Consider the following 20,011-nt stretch of genomic DNA (forward strand, 5'->3'; position numbering starts at 1 on the left):
GTCAGGTGGCCTAGCCCCCGTTAGGACCACCACCCAGACATTCTCACAGACTTTGTGCCTCCTCAGATTTCCAGGGTGCATAACTCACGCACCTGCTCTCAAAACAAAGCATAGATAAGAATCATAAAAACAAGCGGATCTACTTGGTAGAAAACAGAAAGAAGTGAAATCCCATATCTGGGTTAGCTCCCTGGAGTCTCTCTATACTTCTCTCCTTGAGAGGTCTCTAGAAGAAAAACCTGGGATATGTGGCTTAGGAGTAGGAGTAGTGTGTGTGCTTGATTTATTTCAGGTTAAAGCAGGGTTGTTTTAGGCAGGAAATAAAAGGAGTGCGCTGGAAGGTCCTTATTGGTTTACTCTGCTGCAAATCGAATTGCTCTGCTAATTTCCATACTGTTGTTATAGCCAATAATGTCATTCCCACTAAGTGCTCAGTTATTTAAGAAATGTGGAGCAATGGTTGAGGTCAGGGCAGGACTACAGACTGCAGCCAACACTGGATGGAGAGATGGAGAGAGAGAGAGAGGGGGGTACCTGGAAGAGTGCATAGAAAGAAAGGGAACAGAGGAGGAAAAAGAACGATGGGGGAGGATAAGTAGCATACACAGAGATAAAGGAAGAGAGAAAGAGCGAGGGAGTGGGGAGAAAAGTAAAGAGAGCAGAAGAGATGATGGACAGTGATGGAGACAGAGAGGGAGATATGGTATACCTCCAGCTGGCCTCTCAGTCAGCAGTTCTTTCTATAAACAATACGGAGTGAGTTTGGCTCTGAAGTCCGATGGACACACACGCACACACACACACACACACACACAGCACACACACACACACACACACACACACACACACACACACACACACACACACACACACACACACACACACACACACACACACACACACACACACACACACACACACACACACACACACAATCAAAAGAGCAAAGTTTTCACACTGTACAGAGATAAAGGACCAACAGCTGTCAGAGGGGGGAGAGGTATGGCTCTTGGTGCAGGGTGGGGACAAGGGATTTGAGTTTACACACACATAGGTAGGACTTAACTACAAGCCTTGGACCTGACCCCAGCTCTGAACCTCCCTTTGACATCAGTAGGCTTAGAGGTTGAGCTAAAGTAAAAGAGATGTGGGTATACAGGACAGTCATTTGAACACGTGGCCCATACTACAGTAGTGTAGTATTACCTACCCACTCATTGATTCATTTACATTGTTGGCTTCAACCGTCTCCCCAAACAGGCTTACCCACTCTCTTATTGTAGCAGATGTAGTGTTGATGTAGTGTTGCACTAAGTGCTGTGCTACCACTGGGTTAAGCATCTTTCTCAAGGACAAAGAAACACTGTACCCATCAAATACATACCCAACTTCTAAAGTTATCCATCACAGTCAACAAGAGAAAACCTAATCCGACCTTTCATTCCGTGCTGTGTTTAACTTTTCCCTAACATTGGTTTAACTTTTCCCTGACAATGTGTGAGTTTGTTTGAGAAGGGGTAATATGCTAAAAGCACTTCTCACTCATCCCCAGTATAAGACGTTAAGGAGCCTGGTGCTGGCTGCTTTGTGTGGCCAACCTAAACCCTGCGGCTAGGTGACAGAGTCAAGGGATACGAGTTAATGTCCCTTTATCTACCACATAGAGACCCTTTCTCCACATCTACCTCTGAAGTGCCTCAGATATCCCTCGGTTCTTGGTAATGTGAGGCTCACGTGCGCTCGGTTGTTCCACCTACAGCCGTCCTTGATATTTACCGCAAGCCTTGCTCTCAGATCTGCTGGAGGATTTGAATATTTTATGAGCCAGGGAACATTGGATCTGACAGTGGAGCTTTGTTCTTTGCTGCACGCTTCCTTCCAACCTTCTGATACAGACATGTTCCACTGTCCTTCTCAATGAGCAAAGCCTCCTCGTCTGGCGTCTGACGGGGAGGATAGACACGCCACCCACGTTGAGCTGTGGATAAGACGGAGACATTATTGAGACAGAAGGACAGAGAGCACAGACAGTGGAAGTATAATAAAGCTCCAGTCACTCAACTGAACCAGATAGGGATAGCTGACGTACATAATGAACTGTAGTTTGCACTGAAATATATATATATATATATATATGTCTAGACTGAAGGCACAGTGATCTGTTGAAAGGTACACATGACTCGGCTGATTTATTTCTGTGTCATTCTGAAATGTTAATCTTTTCATCTTATTTTTTATCGGAATGTGATGCCAGTGAATACAAATGAATTCAATGCCATTTGTGCAGTTCATGCACTTGGCAATCGTCTTCTTCTGAACCAAGCTATAGAAGCTAGTCTGGTCTTTGACTAAACCCTGCACCCTGCACCCGCTCCCCATGTTATCCAGCCGACTGCATCGCCAACTATAACAACCAGATGGAGAGCAAGCAGACCAACCTGATGGTGCCGGAGGGAGGAGTGTACGGAGACGTGGACCTCTCCAACAAGATCAACGAGATGAAGACCTTCAACAGCCCCAACCTGAAGGACGGACGCTTCGTTGGGCCAGGGGGACCAGGGGGACAGCCCACCCCGTACGCCACCACACAGCTCATCCAGTCGTCTATCCTGGGCAACAACATCAACACAGATAGAGACAGAGGGAGTGGAGGAGGAGGGGGAGGAGGAGGGGGAGGGGAGATGAACGAGAAACACGGCTGGAAACCCACCCCGGTTCAGCTGCAGAAGCAACAGGAAATGACCTCACAGCTTCACCAGTATAACATCATGGAGCAGAACAAGCTAAACAAGGGTGAGTGTGTGGTGGGAGTCAGTGGAGGTTAGGAGGTCAAAACATAGCCGCCTTCCATCTTTCTTTCTTCCCTTCTTTCTTTCCCTTTATCTCTGTGGATGGACCCATCCTGCTGAAGAATGTTACTTTTTTCACTCGCTTCCCTGCTGCCCCACATTCAGTCATATTGATAGAGACCATCATCAGTCTCTCTCTCATTGTCTGTTATGCATTTACTTAGCTACTCTTTCCTCTCTGTGTTCATATATAATCTCTGCTCTATATTCTGAGTCACTTTCTGTCTTTTCAGTCTGGGTCGCTCTTCATGGGGAAAGTCACGTAGCTACAGGTGTAAGGATTTTCTCCAGGTGTCTGGTATCTGAAGGAGAGAGAAACATTTCTGTTGGAACTGAGAGGCACTGAACTAAACTGTCGTCACCTTGTTCTTACCTGCAGAAAAGAGTTGCTGCTTTAGTAACACTGTTTTCAGTTTGGTCATGGTCTCTTGTATGGAACAGAAATTGCATGTCTTCTCTCTCAGCACTATTAGGAAGACAACCTCCAGTTAATGCATGACATTACACCCGACTGTTAGTTGTGACAGTTTAACATTACATTTCAACTTATTGGAGGTGTATGACACACATTTAAACACTTCGCTGGTTAAGATCATTATTTAGATGTGTTGTTACATTATGTCAGTTCAACTCTAACAGTCTCTATGCATCTTTTGATATCATAATGTCCCCTTCTGTCCTTCATTTTCATAAGCTATCTGTACTTTTCTAATGCGATAATGTAGTGTATGCTGCCCTGCGACCCACCTTCATCATGCTTACCATCCTCCTCCTCTCCCCTACCAGACCACTATAGAGGAGGGGACAGTCCCATGGCTTCCACCATCCTCTATAACCAGGCCCACGAGCCCCACACAGGGGGATCCTACAACAGCTCTGACCGCGGCAGCAGCAGCACCTCCGGTGAGAGAGGGGGGAAGGAGGGGGGGACAGGGACAGACAGGGGTTATCATATCCACAGCCAGATGGCTGGTGTTTTACTGCCTGGATGTTCAGTCAATCGCTCTTGTTGTTGTTGTTGTTTCCAGTTCATTATTATTTCTATAAAACCACTTAATCACTTTCAACCAAAAGCTCCATTTCTAAATCATTATTTTCCTCAAAAGCAATAAATCATAGTGGGACTAATAATGCATGATGCTTTAAAATGGTAATTTTGATTAATTTCCATGTCAGTCTCTTGAAGAGAAATGAAAAGCAGCCTTCAGTGTAGGGAAAATGGAGAACATAAAGAAAGAGAAGAGAAACATGACAACAATGGGATGAGAAACATCAGGCTTCAGTTTCCAGTCTGTGTGTCAGTTCCCATTCTGTGTGTTCCCATTCTGTGTGTTCCCATTCTGTGTGTTCCCATTCTGTGTGTTCCCATTCTGTGTGTTCCCATTCTGTGTGTTCCCATTCTGTGTGTTCCCATTCTGTGTGTTCCCATTCTGTGTGTTCCCATTCTGTGTGTTCCCAGTCTGTGTGTTCCCATTCTGTGTGTTCCCATTCTGTGTGTTCCCATTCTGTGTGTTCCCATTCTGTGTGTTCCCAGTCTGTGTGTTCCCATTCTGTGTGTTTCCAGTCTGTGTGTGTTTCCAGTCTGTGTGTGTTTCCAGTCTGTGTGTGTTTCCAGTCTGTGTCAGTTTTCCAGTCTGTGTCAGTTTCCCAGTCTGTGTCAGTTTCCCAGTCTGTGTCAGTTTCCAGTCTGTGTCAGTTTCCAGTCTGTGTCAGTTTCCCAGTCTGTGTCAGTTTCCCAGTCTGTGTCAGTTTCCAGTCTGTGTGTGTTTCCAGTCTGTGTCAGTTTTCCAGTCTGTGTCAGTTTCCCAGTCTGTGTCAGTTTCCCAGTCTGTGTCAGTTTCCAGTCTGTGTCAGTTTCCCAGTCTGTGTCAGTTTTCCAGTCTGTGTCAGTTTCCCAGTCTGTGTCAGTTTCCCAGTCAGTGTCAGTTTTCCAGTCTGTCAGTTTCCCAGTCTGTGTCAGTTTTCCAGTAAGTGTCAGTTTCCCAGTCTGTGTCAGTTTCCCAGTAAGTGTCAGTTTCCCAGTCTGTGTCAGTTTTCCAGTAAGTGTCAATTTACCAGTCTGTCTCAGTTTCCAGTCTGTTTCAGTTTCCAGTCTGTGTCAGTTTCCCAGTCTGTGTCAGTTTTCCAGTAAGTGTCAGTTTCCTAGTCTCTGTCAGTTTCCCAGTCTGTGTCAGTTTTCCAGTCTGTGTGTGTTTCCAGTCTGTGTGTGTTTCCAGTCTGTTTCCAGTCTGTGTTTCCAGCCCGTGTGGCTCAGTTGGTAGAGCATGGTGTTTGCAACGCCAGGGTTGTGGGTTCGATTCCCACGGGGGACCAGTACGGAAAAACATGTATGAAATGTATGCATTCACTACTGTAAGTCGCTCTGGATAAGAGCGTCTGCTAAATGACTAAAATGTAAATGTAAAATGTATACATGTGCTGAAGTTTAAGTGTGTGTGAGCAAAATTCAATCCCATGGGCTGTTAACAGAAAATGAAATACCTTGTTTATGAGTGTTTTTCTGTCTTGTGAGCTAGTCACTGGACGTTTTATTTGGTTCTTCCTTGTTGCTCAGACAGTTTTTAGTAAAAAAACATTCATTTACCGTCCCCTTCATTGCTGCGAAGAGGAGGATAATCTCATCAGAGCTGCAGTGTTTGTTTCTGGACAAGGACTAATGACACACACATTCCAGAGGGAATGCAACACTGCCTCCATAACGCCCAGGATCCATTCTGATATTGTATATGAAGTTCAGCTCATTAAAGAGCAGCCCTCTGTGCTCGCTGAGCTCACAGCTCATTGGTTTCTCATTCTAATTGGCTGCTGTTAATTGGCCTCTGATGTTTCCTGCTTTTTTTTCACGTTTTTCTATTTTCTCTTGGCAATGGTGAACATTAGTTGAAAAATGACTGTGTTTTTGATGGCATGGCTGGCATTAATTAAACGTTGAGAGATAATGTGCGTGGTGCATTTTTGCGACGTCCATAAAGAAAGGGGGTGCCATTAGCTGACATGCTCTCGTGTAAAATGATAATTTTTTTATCTGTGTAAATCTTGCGCTGTAATTAGCCCTGTTTGTTCCTATTTTATTATCTGCTGTCGATGTATTAATTTCGCTGCTGATTTAACGTGCATCAAGAATGTAGATGGTTGTGAGACAGAGGAGGATGTGGGAGTGGGGATGTGTGTTTCTGACTGAAGGACTTCTTTGTTCATGTTTTTGCAGGGAGTCAAGGTCAAAAGAAGGGAGTGCGCACGCCCAAACCACCCAAACAGAGCGCAATGAACTGGGCTGACCTTCTACCTCCTCCCCCTGCTAACCCACCTCCCTGCCACAACATAGAGGAGTACTCCCTGTCCATGGACGAGAGGTGGGACATGTCTACACACACACACACACACACACACACACACACACACACACACACACACACACACACACACACACACACACACACACACACACACACCTCCCTGCCACAACATAGAGGAGTACTCCCTGTCCATGGATGAGAGGTGGGACATGTCTACACACACACACACACACACACACACACACACACACACACACACACACCTCCCTGCCCCTCGACCCTTTCCTTCCATTTACTGAAAGAGTGTCAAATTTGCCCTAGGCATTTTTGTTCTATTGTGTATCAATGCTAGGTTCATGTCAAACCTTTCCCTTTACCTTGGTAGCAGCACAACATGAATATGTACTAGCGATATTGTTCCAGCTATGAATGTTTTTGTCACGTTGAGTGACATCCAACTAATCAGCATGTTTCACTGTGTTGACAGCTATGACCCAGACATGCAGTGCTCCCTGCCCCCCTCCCGCATGTACCTGCAGCCAGACGAGCTGGAGGAGGAGGAGGAGGAGGAGGAGGAGGAGGAGATGGAGAGGGGTCCCACTCCACCTGTCAGAGGGGCTGCCTCGTCCCCCGCCGCGGTGTCCTACAGCCACCAGTCCACAGCCACCCTCACCCCCTCTCCCCAGGATGAGCTGCAACCCATGCTCCAAGACACAGCAGACAGTGTTGGCTCTGGACACGAGCACAGGTACTGGGGGGTGTTATTATGGATTCAAATAGACTCTGATTGGCTGATATACAGTGGGTATCATAAGTATTCACCCCCCTTAGAATGTTTCACATTCTATTGTGTTACAAAGTGGGAATTAAATATATTTAATTGTAATTTTTGGGGTTCTGTGATCTACACAAGATACTCCATAATGTTAAAGTGAAAATAACATTCTATACATTTTAAATAAAATGAAAATAATAATAACTAAAATATGGTCGTTGCATAAGTATTCACCCCATAAATGAGTTCAGTTAGACCTAAATGACAGAGTGAAACATATACAGAATCAAATATACTGAATCATAATATATCAAAGAATATATCAAAACATGCAAGGCACTAAAGTCATGCAAAGAGGTGTTTCTAAAATATATTCTTAGTACTTATCTATTCAAGGTGTATTATTGAATTACGTTTCATTCATCTTTTGTGTAGATCGTTGACAAAAAAATGATACTAAATATATTTTAATCCCACTTTGTAAAACAATAAATGGGTGATACCCACTGTAGTAATGATTTCAATAGTAAAAAATGCAATCATATTTTATAATTGATTTATATAATTGATTTCTCATACCCTACATTAAGAACATGTCTCCTGCTGTTTCAGACGCCATGCAGTGAGCCCCCCTCCCCGGCCCCTCTCCCCCTCACACACCTACGGCTACATCTCCAGCCCACTGTCCCTGGACACAGACGGCATGGAGGAGGAGGAGGAGGAGGAAGGGGACGAGACAGACGCGGAGGTGGCCAAGGTGCACCACCACCACACCCACCTTCCCCACCCCCATCACCCCCAGCAGATGCACCCCAGGAGGCTGCTGCTGCGGGGCCTGGAGCAGACGCCAGCCTCCAGCATGGGGGACCTGGAGAGCTCTGTGACGGGCTCCATGATCAACGGCTGGGGTTCGGCATCCGAGGAGGATAACGCCTCGTCAGGGCGCTCCAGCGCCGTCAGCTCCTCAGACGGCTCTTTCTTCACAGACGCTGACTTCGCCCAGGCAGTCGCGTCTGCTGCAGAGTACGCAGGCCTGAAGGTGGCCAAGTACACCAACCACACGCAAGGCCAGGAGGGAGGCCCCGGAGGTAAGCACATCTATTCCTCACTAATATATTGTCACTTTATCAAGAAGGCACAAAACTACCTTCAAACTTCCATAATGTTTTAAAAACCAATACTGGTTACCTTCAGACGAGTCACTTGATACTTGTGGGGGTCGTAGAGCAAAACGGAGAACACCATCGTGTTCGTGAGAGTCTCCCCTTTCCATAGAATAGTCAGAATAGTTTGAACGCTGTTCGGACACTACAGATGTTTTCGTGAGAAGACTGATTTTCTGCGCCTTTCACCGCAGATGCGGAAGTGTGACACTGGAGGATGCGGTGGATTGAGACGCAGCCAATACAAAACAGATAACTCTAGCTTAAACTGATATCTCCAGTTTAAACTGATATCTCCAGTTTAAACTGATATCTCTAGTTTAAACTGATATCTCCAGCTTAAACTGATATCTCCAGTTTAAACTGATATCTCTAGTTTAGGCTGGGTTTCTGTACAGCACTTTGAGATATCAGCTGATGTACGAAGGGCTATATAAAAATAAATTTGATTTGATTTGATATATCCAGCTTAACCTGATATCTCCATCTTAAATTGACAGATTTTGATGGGGACATTTTGTTTATGTAACTTAGATTGATGCACTGGTGTGTCAACCGACTCTAGGGGGTTCACTTTTATGAATCCCTTATTCTGCAGCCCACTGACAGAGGGGAAACCTTTCATGGTTTCATGCACCTTACCAAATGTGTATTTTCCTTCAGGACGAAAGTATCAAATGACCCCTTCAGGTCACCGTCCTGGCAGCCCCCTGTCCACAGACAGCAACATGAGCACGGCCAACATGCAGAAGAGGCCTCCTAAGAAGCAGAAACAGCACCCTGCAGCGGGCCACCCAGGGCTCCAGCGACGAGAGGCCTACCCTGAAGGTATAGTACAGAACCACACTCTGCTCATTCATCACTAAAGTACTGTACGAGGTGGAACATCATAATGAGGACTAGAGTTGTACAATGGATCCATCTGTATTCTAGTCCCCTAATACTGTAATAACTCATAATGAGGACTGGAGTTGTACCATGGATCCATCTGTATTCTAGTCCCCTAATACTGTAATAACTCATAATGAGGACTGGAGTTGTACCATGGATCCATCTGTATTCTAGTCCCCTAATACTGTAATAACTCATAATGAGGACTGGAGGTGTACCATGGATCCATCTGTATTCTAGTCCCCTAATACTGTAATAACTCATAATGAGGACTGGAGTTGTACCATGGATCCATCTGTATTCTAGTCCCCTAATACTGTAATAACTCATAATGAGGACTGGAGTTGTACCATGGATCCATCTGTAATCTAGTCCCCTAATACTGTAATACATCATAATGAGGACTGGAGTTGTACCATGGATCCATCTGTATTCTAGTCCCCTAATACTGTAATAACTCATAATGAGGACTGGAGTTGTACCATGGATCCATCTGTATTCTAGTCCCCTAATACTGTAATAACTCATAATGAGGACTGGAGTTGTACCATTGATCCATCTGTATTCTAGTCCCCTAATACTGTAATACCTCATAATGAGGACTGGAGTTGTACCATGGATCCATCTGTATTCTAGTCCCCTAATACTGTAATAACTCATAATGAGGACTGGAGTTGTACCATGGATCCATCTGTATTCTAGTCCCCTAATACTGTAATAACTCATAATGAGGACTGGAGTTGTACCATGGATCCATCTGTAATCTAGTCCCCTAATACTGTAATAACTCATAATGAGGACTGGAGTTGTACCATGGATCCATCTGTATTCTAGTCCCCTAATACTGTAATACATCATAATGAGGACTGGAGTTGTACCATGGATCCATCTGTAATCTAGTCCCCTAATACTGTAATAATTCATAATGAGGACTGTTGTTGTACCATGGATCCATCTGTAATCTAGTCCCCTAATACTGTCATACCTCATAATGAGGACTGGAGTTGTACCATGGACCCATCTGTATTCTAGTCCCCTAATACTGTCATACCTCACTACCCAGCCCCACCCATGTGATGTATGGCATGGTGCCTGCCTGAGACGGTGTCCAGGACTGAGTGTGAGTGTGTCATAAGTCAGAGCTTTTAATCATCTTCCCCTTGTGCGTGTGGCATCACTTCCAATCTGTGGTGGTGCTGAGCAGAACAGCCTGGGGTAGATGGTAGGGGTATGGAGGGGGTCTGTCTCAGGGGACTACTGTCCAGCTCCAGCCCGTTCTGCTGCTGCTGAAACTGGGATGTCTTCCACTCCAGCCAGCCACTAATGAAATTACCCCAGGTGCTCTGGCTCTTATTGAAGTGGCCCCCTGGCCTCCACTCCAGAAGCCAGGAATAAACAAAGCAGGGGCCAACTACAGAGTAACAACGCACCGCACCAGGAATATGCTTATCCTTGTCAAAGTGAAGGATGTCAATTTTAAGGGTAGTTATTGTAGCTTTATTTGTGGCCTATGTGTTAGTTTTAGTTCTGTTTCCTCTGGGAGTGTGTGTGTGTGTGTGTGTGTGTGTGTGTGTGTGTGTGTGTGTGTGTGTGTGTGTGTGTGTGTGTGTGTGTGTGTGTGTGTGTGTGTGTGTGTGTGTGTGTGTGTGTGTGTGTGTGTGTGTGTGTGTGTGTGTGTGTGTGTGTGTGTGTGTGGAGCTGGCTCTCCTCTTACTGTGAGGTGTCCTTGTGTGTTGGAAGCACTTGACAGGGAGATTTAATATCCAGCCCCACTCTGAGCCAGACCAGCTATCACTGCACCAAATCCTACCCCTTCCTCCCTTCATCCCTTCATCCTGCCTTCCACCCCATCCCCTCCCTTTGAAGTAATCTCTCCATCCCTCACTCTGCTCTCTTCCAGCTCCCTCCATCTCTCCTCCCTCCCTCCTCCATCACTCCCCCTCTTTGTTCCCTATGTGTGTCTGAGAGGAGTGAGGAGAAGAGGAGACAGACAGTTGTCCAGCCCCAGCCTGGTCTGGTCGCTGATTGTATTCCATCTGCAGTGGGGGGCTGGGTGAGTGATGGAGAGGTGATAGGGAGGAGAGAGATGATAGGGTAGGAGGGAGGTGATAGGGGAGGGAGAGAGGTGATAGGTTATGGAGAGAGGTGATAGGGTAGGAGAGAGATGATAGGGGAGGGAGAGAGACGATAGGGTAGGAGAGAGGTGATAGGGGAGGGAGAGAGGCGATAGGGTAGGAGAGAGATGATAGGGGAGGAGAGAGGTGATAGGGGAGGGAGAGAGATGATAGGGAGGGAGAGAGGTGATAGGGGAGGGAGAGAGGTGATAGGGGAGGGAGAGAGGTGATAGGGTAGGAGAGAGGTGATAGGGGAGGGAGAGAGGTGATAGGGGAGGGAGAGAGATGATAGGGTAGGAGAGAGATGATAGGGGAGGGAGAGAGGTGATAGGGTAGGAGAGAGATGATAGGGTAGGAGAGAGGTGATAGGGGAGGGAGAGAGATGATAGGGGAGGGAGAGAGGTGATAGGGTAGGAGAGAGACGATAGGGGAGGGAGAGAGATGATAGGGTAGGAGAGAGGTGATAGGGGAGGGAGAGAGATGATAGGGTAGGAGAGAGGTGATAGGGTAGGGAGAGATGATAGGGTAGGAGAGAGGTGATAGGGGAGGGAGAGAGGTGATAGGTTATGGAGAGAGGTGATAGGGTAGGAGAGAGATGATAGGGGAGGGAGAGAGACGATAGGGTAGGAGAGAGGTGATAGGGGAGGGAGAGAGGCGATAGGGTAGGAGAGAGATGATAGGGGAGGAGAGAGGTGATAGGGGAGGGAGAGAGATGATAGGGAGGGAGAGAGGTGATAGGGGAGGGAGAGAGGTGATAGGGGAGGGAGAGAGGTGATAGGGTAGGAGAGAGGTGATAGGGGAGGGAGAGAGGTGATAGGGGAGGGAGAGAGATGATAGGGTAGGAGAGAGATGATAGGGGAGGGAGAGAGGTGATAGGGTAGGAGAGAGATGATAGGGTAGGAGAGAGGTGATAGGGGAGGGAGAGAGGTGATAGGGGAGGGAGAGAGGTGATAGGGTAGGAGAGAGACGATAGGGGAGGGAGAGAGATGATAGGGTAGGAGAGAGGTGATAGGGGAGGGAGAGAGACGATAGGGTAGGAGAGAGGTGATAGGGTAGGGAGAGATGATAGGGTAGGAGAGAGGTGATAGGGGAGGGAGAGAGATGATAGGGTAGGAGAGAGGTGATAGGGGAGGGAGAGAGATTATAGGGTAGGAGAGAGGTGATAGGGTAGGAGAGAGACGATAGGGTAGTAGAGAGGTGATAGGGTAGGGAGAGAGGTGATGGGGGAGGAGAGAGGTGATGGGGGAGGTTAGAGGTGATGGGGAGGAGAGAGGTGATGGGGGAGGAGAAAGGTATATAAGGAGAGAGGTGATGGGGAGGGGAGAGGTGATGGGGAGGAGAAAGGTATATAAGGAGAGAGGTGATGGGGAGGAGAGAGGTGATGAGAGAGTTGATGGGGAGGAGAGAGGTGATGGGGAGGAGAGAGGTGATGGAGGAGGAGAGAGGTGATGGAGGAGGAGAGAGGTGATGGGGGAGGAGAAAGGTATATAAGGAGGGAGGTGATGGGGGAGGAGAGAGGTGATGGGGAGGGGAGAGGTGATGAGAGAGGTGATGGGGAGGGAGAGAGATGATAGGGTAGGAGAGAGGTGATAGGGGAGGGAGAGAGATTATAGGGTAGGAGAGAGGTGATAGGGTAGGAGAGAGAGGTGATAGGGTAGGAGAGAGACGATAGGGTAGTAGAGAGGTGATAGGGTAGGGAGAGAGGTGATGGGGGAGGAGAGAGGTGATGGGGGAGGTTAGAGGTGATGGGGAGGAGAGAGGTGATGGGGAGGAGAGAGGTGATGAGAGAGGTGATGGGGAGGAGAGAGGTGATTGGGAGGAGAGAGGTGATGGAGGAGGAGAGAGGTGATGGGGGAGGAGAAAGGTGATGGGGGAGGTGAGTGGTGATGGGGGAGGTGAGAGGTTGATGTATCTTCATGTATTTATTTCCATAGTAGTATGAGGATTGGCCCCCCTGCTAGCTGTGATGGGGAGGAGAGAGGTGATGGGGGAGGAGAAAGGTATATAAGGAGGGAGGTGATGGGGGAGGAGAGAGGTGATGGGGAGGAGAGATGTGATGAGGGAGGAGAGAGGTGATGAGAGAGGTGATGGGGAGGAGAGAGGTGATGGGGGAGGAGAGAGGTGATGGGGAGGAGAAAGGTGATGGGGGAGGAGAGAGGTGATGGGGAGGGAGAGAGATGATAGGGTAGGAGAGAGGTGATAGGGGAGGGAGAGAGATTATAGGGTAGGAGAGAGGTGATAGGGTAGGAGAGAGGTGATAGGGTAGGAGAGAGGTGATAGGGTAGGAGAGAGGTGATAGGGTAGGGAGAGAGGTGATGGGGGAGGAGAGAGGTGATGGGGGAGGTTAGAGGTGATGGGGAGGAGAGAGGTGATGGGGAGGAGAGAGGTGATGGGGGAGGAGAAAGGTATATAAGGAGAGAGGTGATGGGGAGGGGAGAGGTGATGGGGAGGAGAGAGGTGATGAGAGAGGTGATGGGGAGGAGAGAGGTGATGGGGAGGAGAGAGGTGATGGAGGAGGAGAGAGGTGATGGAGGAGGAGAGAGGTGATGGGGGAGGAGAAAGGTATATAAGGAGGGAGGTGATGGGGAGGAGAGAGGTGATGGGGAGGGGAGAGGTGATGAGAGAGGTGATAGGGGAGGGAGAGAGATGATAGGGTAGGAGAGAGGTGATAGGGGAGGGAGAGAGATTATAGGGTAGGAGAGAGGTGATAGGGTAGGAGAGAGGTGATAGGGTAGGAGAGAGGTGATAGGGTAGGAGAGAGAGGTGATAGGGTAGGAGAGAGACGATAGGGTAGTAGAGAGGTGATAGGGTAGGGAGAGAGGTGATGGGGGAGGAGAGAGGTGATGGGGGAGGTTAGAGGTGATGGGGAGGAGAGAGGTGATGGGGAGGAGAGAGGTGATGAGAGAGGTGATGGGGAGGAGAGAGGTGATGGGGAGGAGAGAGGTGATGGAGGAGGAGAGAGGTGATGGGGGAGGAGAAAGGTGATGGGGGAGGAGAGAGGTGATGGGGGAGGTGAGAGGTTGATGTATTTTCATGTATTTATTTCCATAGTAGTATGAGGATTGGCCCCCCTGCTAGCTGTGATGTGGAGGAGAGAGGTGATGGGGGAGGAGAAAGGTATATAAGGAGGGAGGTGATGGGGGAGGAGAGAGGTGATGGGGAGGAGAGATGTGATGAGGGAGGAGAGAGGTGATGAGAGAGGTGATGGGGAGGAGAGAGGTGATGGGGGAGGAGAGAGGTGATGGGGAGGAGAAAGGTGATGGGGAGGAGAGAGGTGATGAGAGAGGTGATGAGAGAGGAGAGAGATGATGAGAGAGGTGATGGGGAGGTTAGAGGTGATGGGGAGGAGAGAGGTGATGAGAGAGGAGAGAGGTGATGAGAGAGAAGATGGGGAGGAGAGAGGTGATGGGGAGGAGAGAGGTGATGGGGATGAGAGGTGATGGGGAGGAGAGAGGTGATGAGAGAGGAGAGAGGTGATGAGAGAGGTGATGGGGAGGAGAGAGGTGATGGGGAGGAGAGAGGTTGATGTATCTTCATGTATTTATTTCCATAGTAGTATGAGGATTGGCCCCCCTGCTAGCTGTGATGGGGAGGAGAGAGGTGATGGGGGAGGAGAAAGGTATATAAGGAGAGAGGTGATGGGGAGGAGAGAGGTGATGGGGAGGAGAGAGGTGATGGGGATGAGAGGTGATGGGGAAGGAGAGAGGTGATGAGAGAGGAGAGAGGTGATGAGAGAGGTGATGGGGAGGTTAGAGGTGATGGGGAGGAGAGAGGTGATGGGGGAGGAGAGAGGTGATGGGGAGGTTAGAGGTGATGGGGGAGGTGAGAGGTTGATGTATCTTCATGTATTTATTTCCATAGTAGTATGAGGATTGGCCCCCCCTGCTAGCTGTGATGGGGAGGAGAGAGGTGATGGGGGAGGAGAGAGGTGATGGGGAGGAGAGAGGTGATGGGGAGGAGAGAGGTATATAAGGAGAGAGGTGATGGGGAAGAGAGAGGTGATGGGGGAGGAGAGAGGTATATAAGGAGAGAGGTGATGGGGAAGAGAGAGGTGATGGGGGAGGAGAGAGGTGATGGGGAGGAGAGAGGTGATGGGGGAGGTGAGAGGTTGATGTATCTTCATGTATTTATTTCCATAGTAGTATGAGGATTGGCCCCCCCTGCTAGCTGTGATGGGGAGGAGAGAGGTGATGGGGGAGGAGAGAGGTGATGGGGAGGAGAGAGGTGATGGGGAGGAGAGAGGTGATGGGGGAGGCGAGAGGTGATGGGGAGGAGAGAGGTGATGGGGAGGAGAGAGGTATATAAGGAGAGAGGTGATGGGGAAGAGAGAGGTGATGGGGGAGGATAGAGGTGATGGGGAGGAGAGAGGTATATAAGGAGAGAGGTGATGGGGAGGAGAGAGGTGATGGGGGAGGAGAGAGGTGATGGGGAGGAGAGAGGTGATGGGGAGGAGAGAGGTGATGGAGGAGGAGAGAGCTTGATGTATCTTCATGTATTTATTTCCATAGTAGTGTGAGGATTGCCCCCCCTGCTAGCTGTGATGGGGAGGAGAGAGGTGATGGGGGAGGAGAGAGGTGATGGGGAGGTTAGAGGTGATGGGGAGGAGAGAGGTTGATGTATCTTCATGTATTTATTTCCATAGTAGTGTGAGGATTGGCCCCCCTGCTAGCTGTGATGGAGGAGGAGAGAGGTGATGGGGAGGAGAGAGGTGATGGGGGAGGTTAGAGGTGATGGGGGAGGTTAGAGGTGATGGGGAGGAGAGAGGTGATGAGAGAGGAGAGAGGTGATGAGAGAAGTGATGGGGAGGTTAGAGGTGATGGGGGAGGTTAGAGGTGATGGGGAGAAGAGAGGTGATGAGAGAGGTGATGGGGAGGAGAGAGGTTGATGTATCTTCATGTATTTATTTCCATAGTAGTATGAGGATTGGACCCCCTGCTAGCTGTGACCCCCTGCTGTCCATTGCATTGGAGGTCAAAGCGAGAGCAGTAATCCACACAGGACAGGACAGCCATAAATACCCAGAAATAGCATTGGTTAACAGGGCAATTAAAAGACAGGGGTAGAAGTGGACCAAACCCCCTCTCTCCACTCCCCTTCCCCCTCTTTGATGCTCATTTAGTCCTGTTTGCTCAGTGGATGGTGAGATGACCAGGTATGAGGTTATTTCCCCATGTGGTTCACATGCTGGTCTAATGCCTGTTTTAACTTCCACACTCAAGTTAACCCTTTCCATTCCATCTTTGCTAAAATCTTAATTTAGCAAATACATGTATCCATACATCAGTATAGGCGTCCAATGTGGGAATTAAATCTACAAACTTGGTGGTGTATTCTCTTACCAACTGAGCCATCGTTGAGTCCCTCTTTAAAACTTTTTAGGGATTGGGGGCAGTATTTGGAAGTTTGGATGACTGAGGTGCCCAATAGCGTATTCAATGTGCTTTCTCCGTCAAGTTATTTTGAAATCTGACACAGCGGTTGCATTAACCTATCACATTGGTTAAAAAAGGTTATACATGCCAACATATTAATCAAGAATTAGACAAAGTGATCGTGTCAGGCGAAGATTATATCCAACCTTTTGACCATTGCAACATTTGATGTACAGTCACTTTCTCTGTGGTTGTCTCATAGTGTTCACAGCTGCAGATGCCTCATCGGGATTTGTTATTCCCCATCATTTCCAACTTGGTCAATGAGCGTCATCACTATCTTTCCTTTGTGGTACTTCGATCATGATTACCAGCTGAGATAAACGTTTATGAGTTGATTTTACTCCTGGCTCAGAGTTTGTGTGTGTCATCCTAAAACCTACTCTGAGCTGCGAGTTTTTTAAGTCTTAAAATAGGTTTTTGTCCTCACCTCCATGTGTCCATAAATCTGCCTGGCTGTCCTCTCCTCTCCTCCTCCTCCTGTAGTGGGCTATATCTCACAGACAGTGGCATTGATCTGATCCTGACTGAGGTAGGAGGCAGGGAGACATAAAAGAAGCTGCAGACACTTTCCGTCGTATGATATCGACTGACCCAGTGTGTATTCAGGAGGTGTGTTGTGTTGTTTTTCTATTGTATTTTTATTTCTCCTTTATTTAACCAGGTAGGCTAGTTGAGAACAAGTCCTTTATTTAACCAGGTAGGCTAGTAGAGAACAAGTCCTTTATTTAACCAGGTAGGCTAGTTGAGAACAAGTCCTTTATTTAACCAGGTACGCCAGTTGAGAACAAGTCCTTTATTTAACCAGGTAGGCTAGTAGAGAACAAGTCCTTTATTTAACCAGGTAGGCTAGTTGAGAACAAGTCCTTTATTTAACCAGGTAGGCTAGTTGAGAACAAGTCCTTTATTTAACCAGGTACGCCAGTTGAGAACAAGTCCTTTATTTAACCAGGTACGCCAGTTGAGAACAAGTCCTTTATTTAACCAGGTAGGCCAGTTGAGAACAAGTCCTTTATTTAACCAGGTAGGCTAGTTGAGAACAAGTCCTTTATTTAACCAGGTAGGCTAGTTGAGAACAAGTCCTTTATTTAACCAGGTAGGCCAGTTGAGAACAAGTCCTTTATTTAACCAGGTAGGCTAGTTGAGAACAAGTCCTTTATTTAACCAGGTAGGCCAGTTGAGAACAAGTCCTTTATTTAACCAGGTAGGCTAGTTGAGAACAAGTCCTTTATTTAACCAGGTAGGCCAGTTGAGAACAAGTCCTTTATTTAACCAGGTAGGCTAGTTGAGAACAAGTCCTTTATTTAACCAGGTACGCCAGTTGAGAACAAGTCCTTTATTTAACCAGGTAGGCTAGTTGAGAACAAGTCCTTTATTTAACCAGGTAGGCTAGTTGAGAACAAGTCCTTTATTTAACCAGGTAGGCCAGTTGAGAACAAGTCCTTTATTTAACCAGGTACGCCAGTTGAGAACAAGTCCTTTATTTAACCAGGTAGGCTAGTTGAGAACAAGTCCTTTATTTAACCAGGTAGGCTAGTTGAGAACAAGTCCTTTATTTAACCAGGTAGGCTAGTTGAGAACAAGTCCTTTATTTAACCAGGTAGGCCAGTTGAGAACAAGTCCTTTATTTAACCAGGTAGGCTAGTTGAGAACAAGTCCTTTATTTAACCAGGTAGGCTAGTTGAGAACAAGTCCTTTATTTAACCAGGTAGGCCAGTTGAGAACAAGTCCTTTATTTAACCAGGTAGGCCAGTTGAGAACAAGTCCTTTATTTAACCAGGTAGGCTAGTTGAGAACAAGTCCTTTATTCAACCAGGTACGCCAGTTGAGAACAAGTTCTCATTTACAACTGCGACTTTGCCAAGGTAAAGCAAAGCAGTGCAACAAAAACAACAACACAGAGTTACACATGGGATAAACAAACGTACAGTCTACAACACAATAGGAAAATCTATATACAGTGTGTGCAAATGAAGTAAGGAGGTAAGGCAATAAATAGGCCATAGTGGCAAAGTAATTTCAATTTAGCATTAACACTGGAGTGGTAGATGTGCAGATGAGGATGTGCAAGTAGAAATACTGGTGTGCAAAAGAGCATTAAAAAACTAAAACAAAACACAACTATGGGGATGAGGTAGGTGGTAGGTTGGATGGGCTATTTACAGATGTGCTGTGTATAGCTGCAGCGATTGGTAAGCTGCTCTGACAGCCGACGCTTGAAGTTAGTGAGGGAGATATAAGAGTAGAGATGCTAGGCGGGCGGGTGCGGGCAGCGATCGGTTGAAGAGCATGCATTCAGTTTTACTAGCGTTTAAGAGAAGTTTGAGGCCACGGAAGGAGGGTTGTATGGCGTTGAAGCTCGTTTGAAGATGTGTGAATTAGACCTTCCTGATTCAACCAAAGCTCCATAATAAAAAGTTCCTACAGTGTGTGATTCAGCTCACAGCATACACAGTGGAACAGTGGTGGAAAACACGATGGACATTGGGATGCTGGGTGTGAGCGGCATATGGATGCTGGGTATAATCGGCATCGTGATGCTGGATGTGAGCGACATTGGGATGCTGAGTGTGAGCAGCATTGGGATGGTGGGTGTGAGCGGCATAGGGATGCTGGGTGTGAGCGGCATTGGGATGGTGGGTGTGAGCGGCATAGGGATGCTGAGTGTGAGCAGCATTGGGATGCTGGATGTGAGCGGCATAGGGATGCTGGGTGTGAGCGGCATTGGGATGGTGGGTGTGAGCGGCATTGGGATGGTGGGTGTGAGCGGCATAGGGATGCTGAGTGTGAGCAGCATTGGGATGCTGGATGTGAGCGGCATAGGGATGCTGGGTGTGAGCGGCATTGGGATGGTGGGTGTGAGCGGCATAGGGATGCTGAGTGTGAGCAGCATTGGGATGGTGGGTGTGAGCGGCATAGGGATGCTGGGTGTGAGCGGCATATGGATGCTGGGTATAATCGGCATTGTGATGCTGGATGTGAGCGACATTGGGATGCTGAGTGTGAGCAGCATTGGGATGGTGGGTGTGAGCGGCATAGGGATGCTGGGTGTGAGCAGCATTGGGATGCTGGATGTGAGCAACATAGGGATGCTGGGTGTGAGCGGCATTGGGATGGTGGGTGTGAGCGGCATAGGGATGCTGAGTGTGAGCAGCATTGGGATGCTGGATGTGAGCGACATAGGGATGCTGGGTGTGAGCGGCATTGGGATGGTGGGTGTGAGCGGCATAGGGATGCTGAGTGTGAGCAGCATTGGGATGCTGGATGTGAGCGGCATAGGGATGCTGGGTGTGAGCGGCATTGGGATGGTGGGTGTGAGCGGCATAGGGATGCTGAGTGTGAGCAGCATTGGGATGCTGGATGTGAGCGGCATAGGGATGCTGGGTGTGAGCGGCATTGGGATGGTGGGTGTGAGCGGCATAGGGATGCTGGGTGTGAGCGGCATTGGGATGCTGGGTATAATCGGCATCGTGATGCTGGATGTGAGCGAC

At 48.0% G+C, this 20,011-nt stretch overlaps 1 protein-coding gene across 1 annotated transcript in view; it reads left to right on the top strand.

Moving 5' to 3' along the window:
- LOC106613194 (roundabout homolog 1) overlaps nucleotides 1-20,011 on the top strand; it is a 343,488-nt gene that overhangs the window by 318,713 nt on the left and 4,764 nt on the right. The window contains exons 21-26 of the mRNA XM_082956429.1: nucleotides 2,389-2,793; nucleotides 3,636-3,752; nucleotides 6,058-6,202; nucleotides 6,633-6,893; nucleotides 7,533-8,008; nucleotides 8,747-8,911. Of these exons, the coding sequence (XP_082812555.1) occupies nucleotides 2,389-2,793; nucleotides 3,636-3,752; nucleotides 6,058-6,202; nucleotides 6,633-6,893; nucleotides 7,533-8,008; nucleotides 8,747-8,911 (1,569 nt within the window). The remainder of the gene's footprint in view (nucleotides 1-2,388; nucleotides 2,794-3,635; nucleotides 3,753-6,057; nucleotides 6,203-6,632; nucleotides 6,894-7,532; nucleotides 8,009-8,746; nucleotides 8,912-20,011) is intronic.

The sequence above is a fragment of the Salmo salar genome, chromosome 09 (assembly GCF_965601325.2).
Source record: "Salmo salar chromosome 09, fSalSal1, whole genome shotgun sequence".
In the NCBI taxonomy this organism is placed as follows: Eukaryota; Metazoa; Chordata; class Actinopteri; order Salmoniformes; family Salmonidae; genus Salmo; species Salmo salar.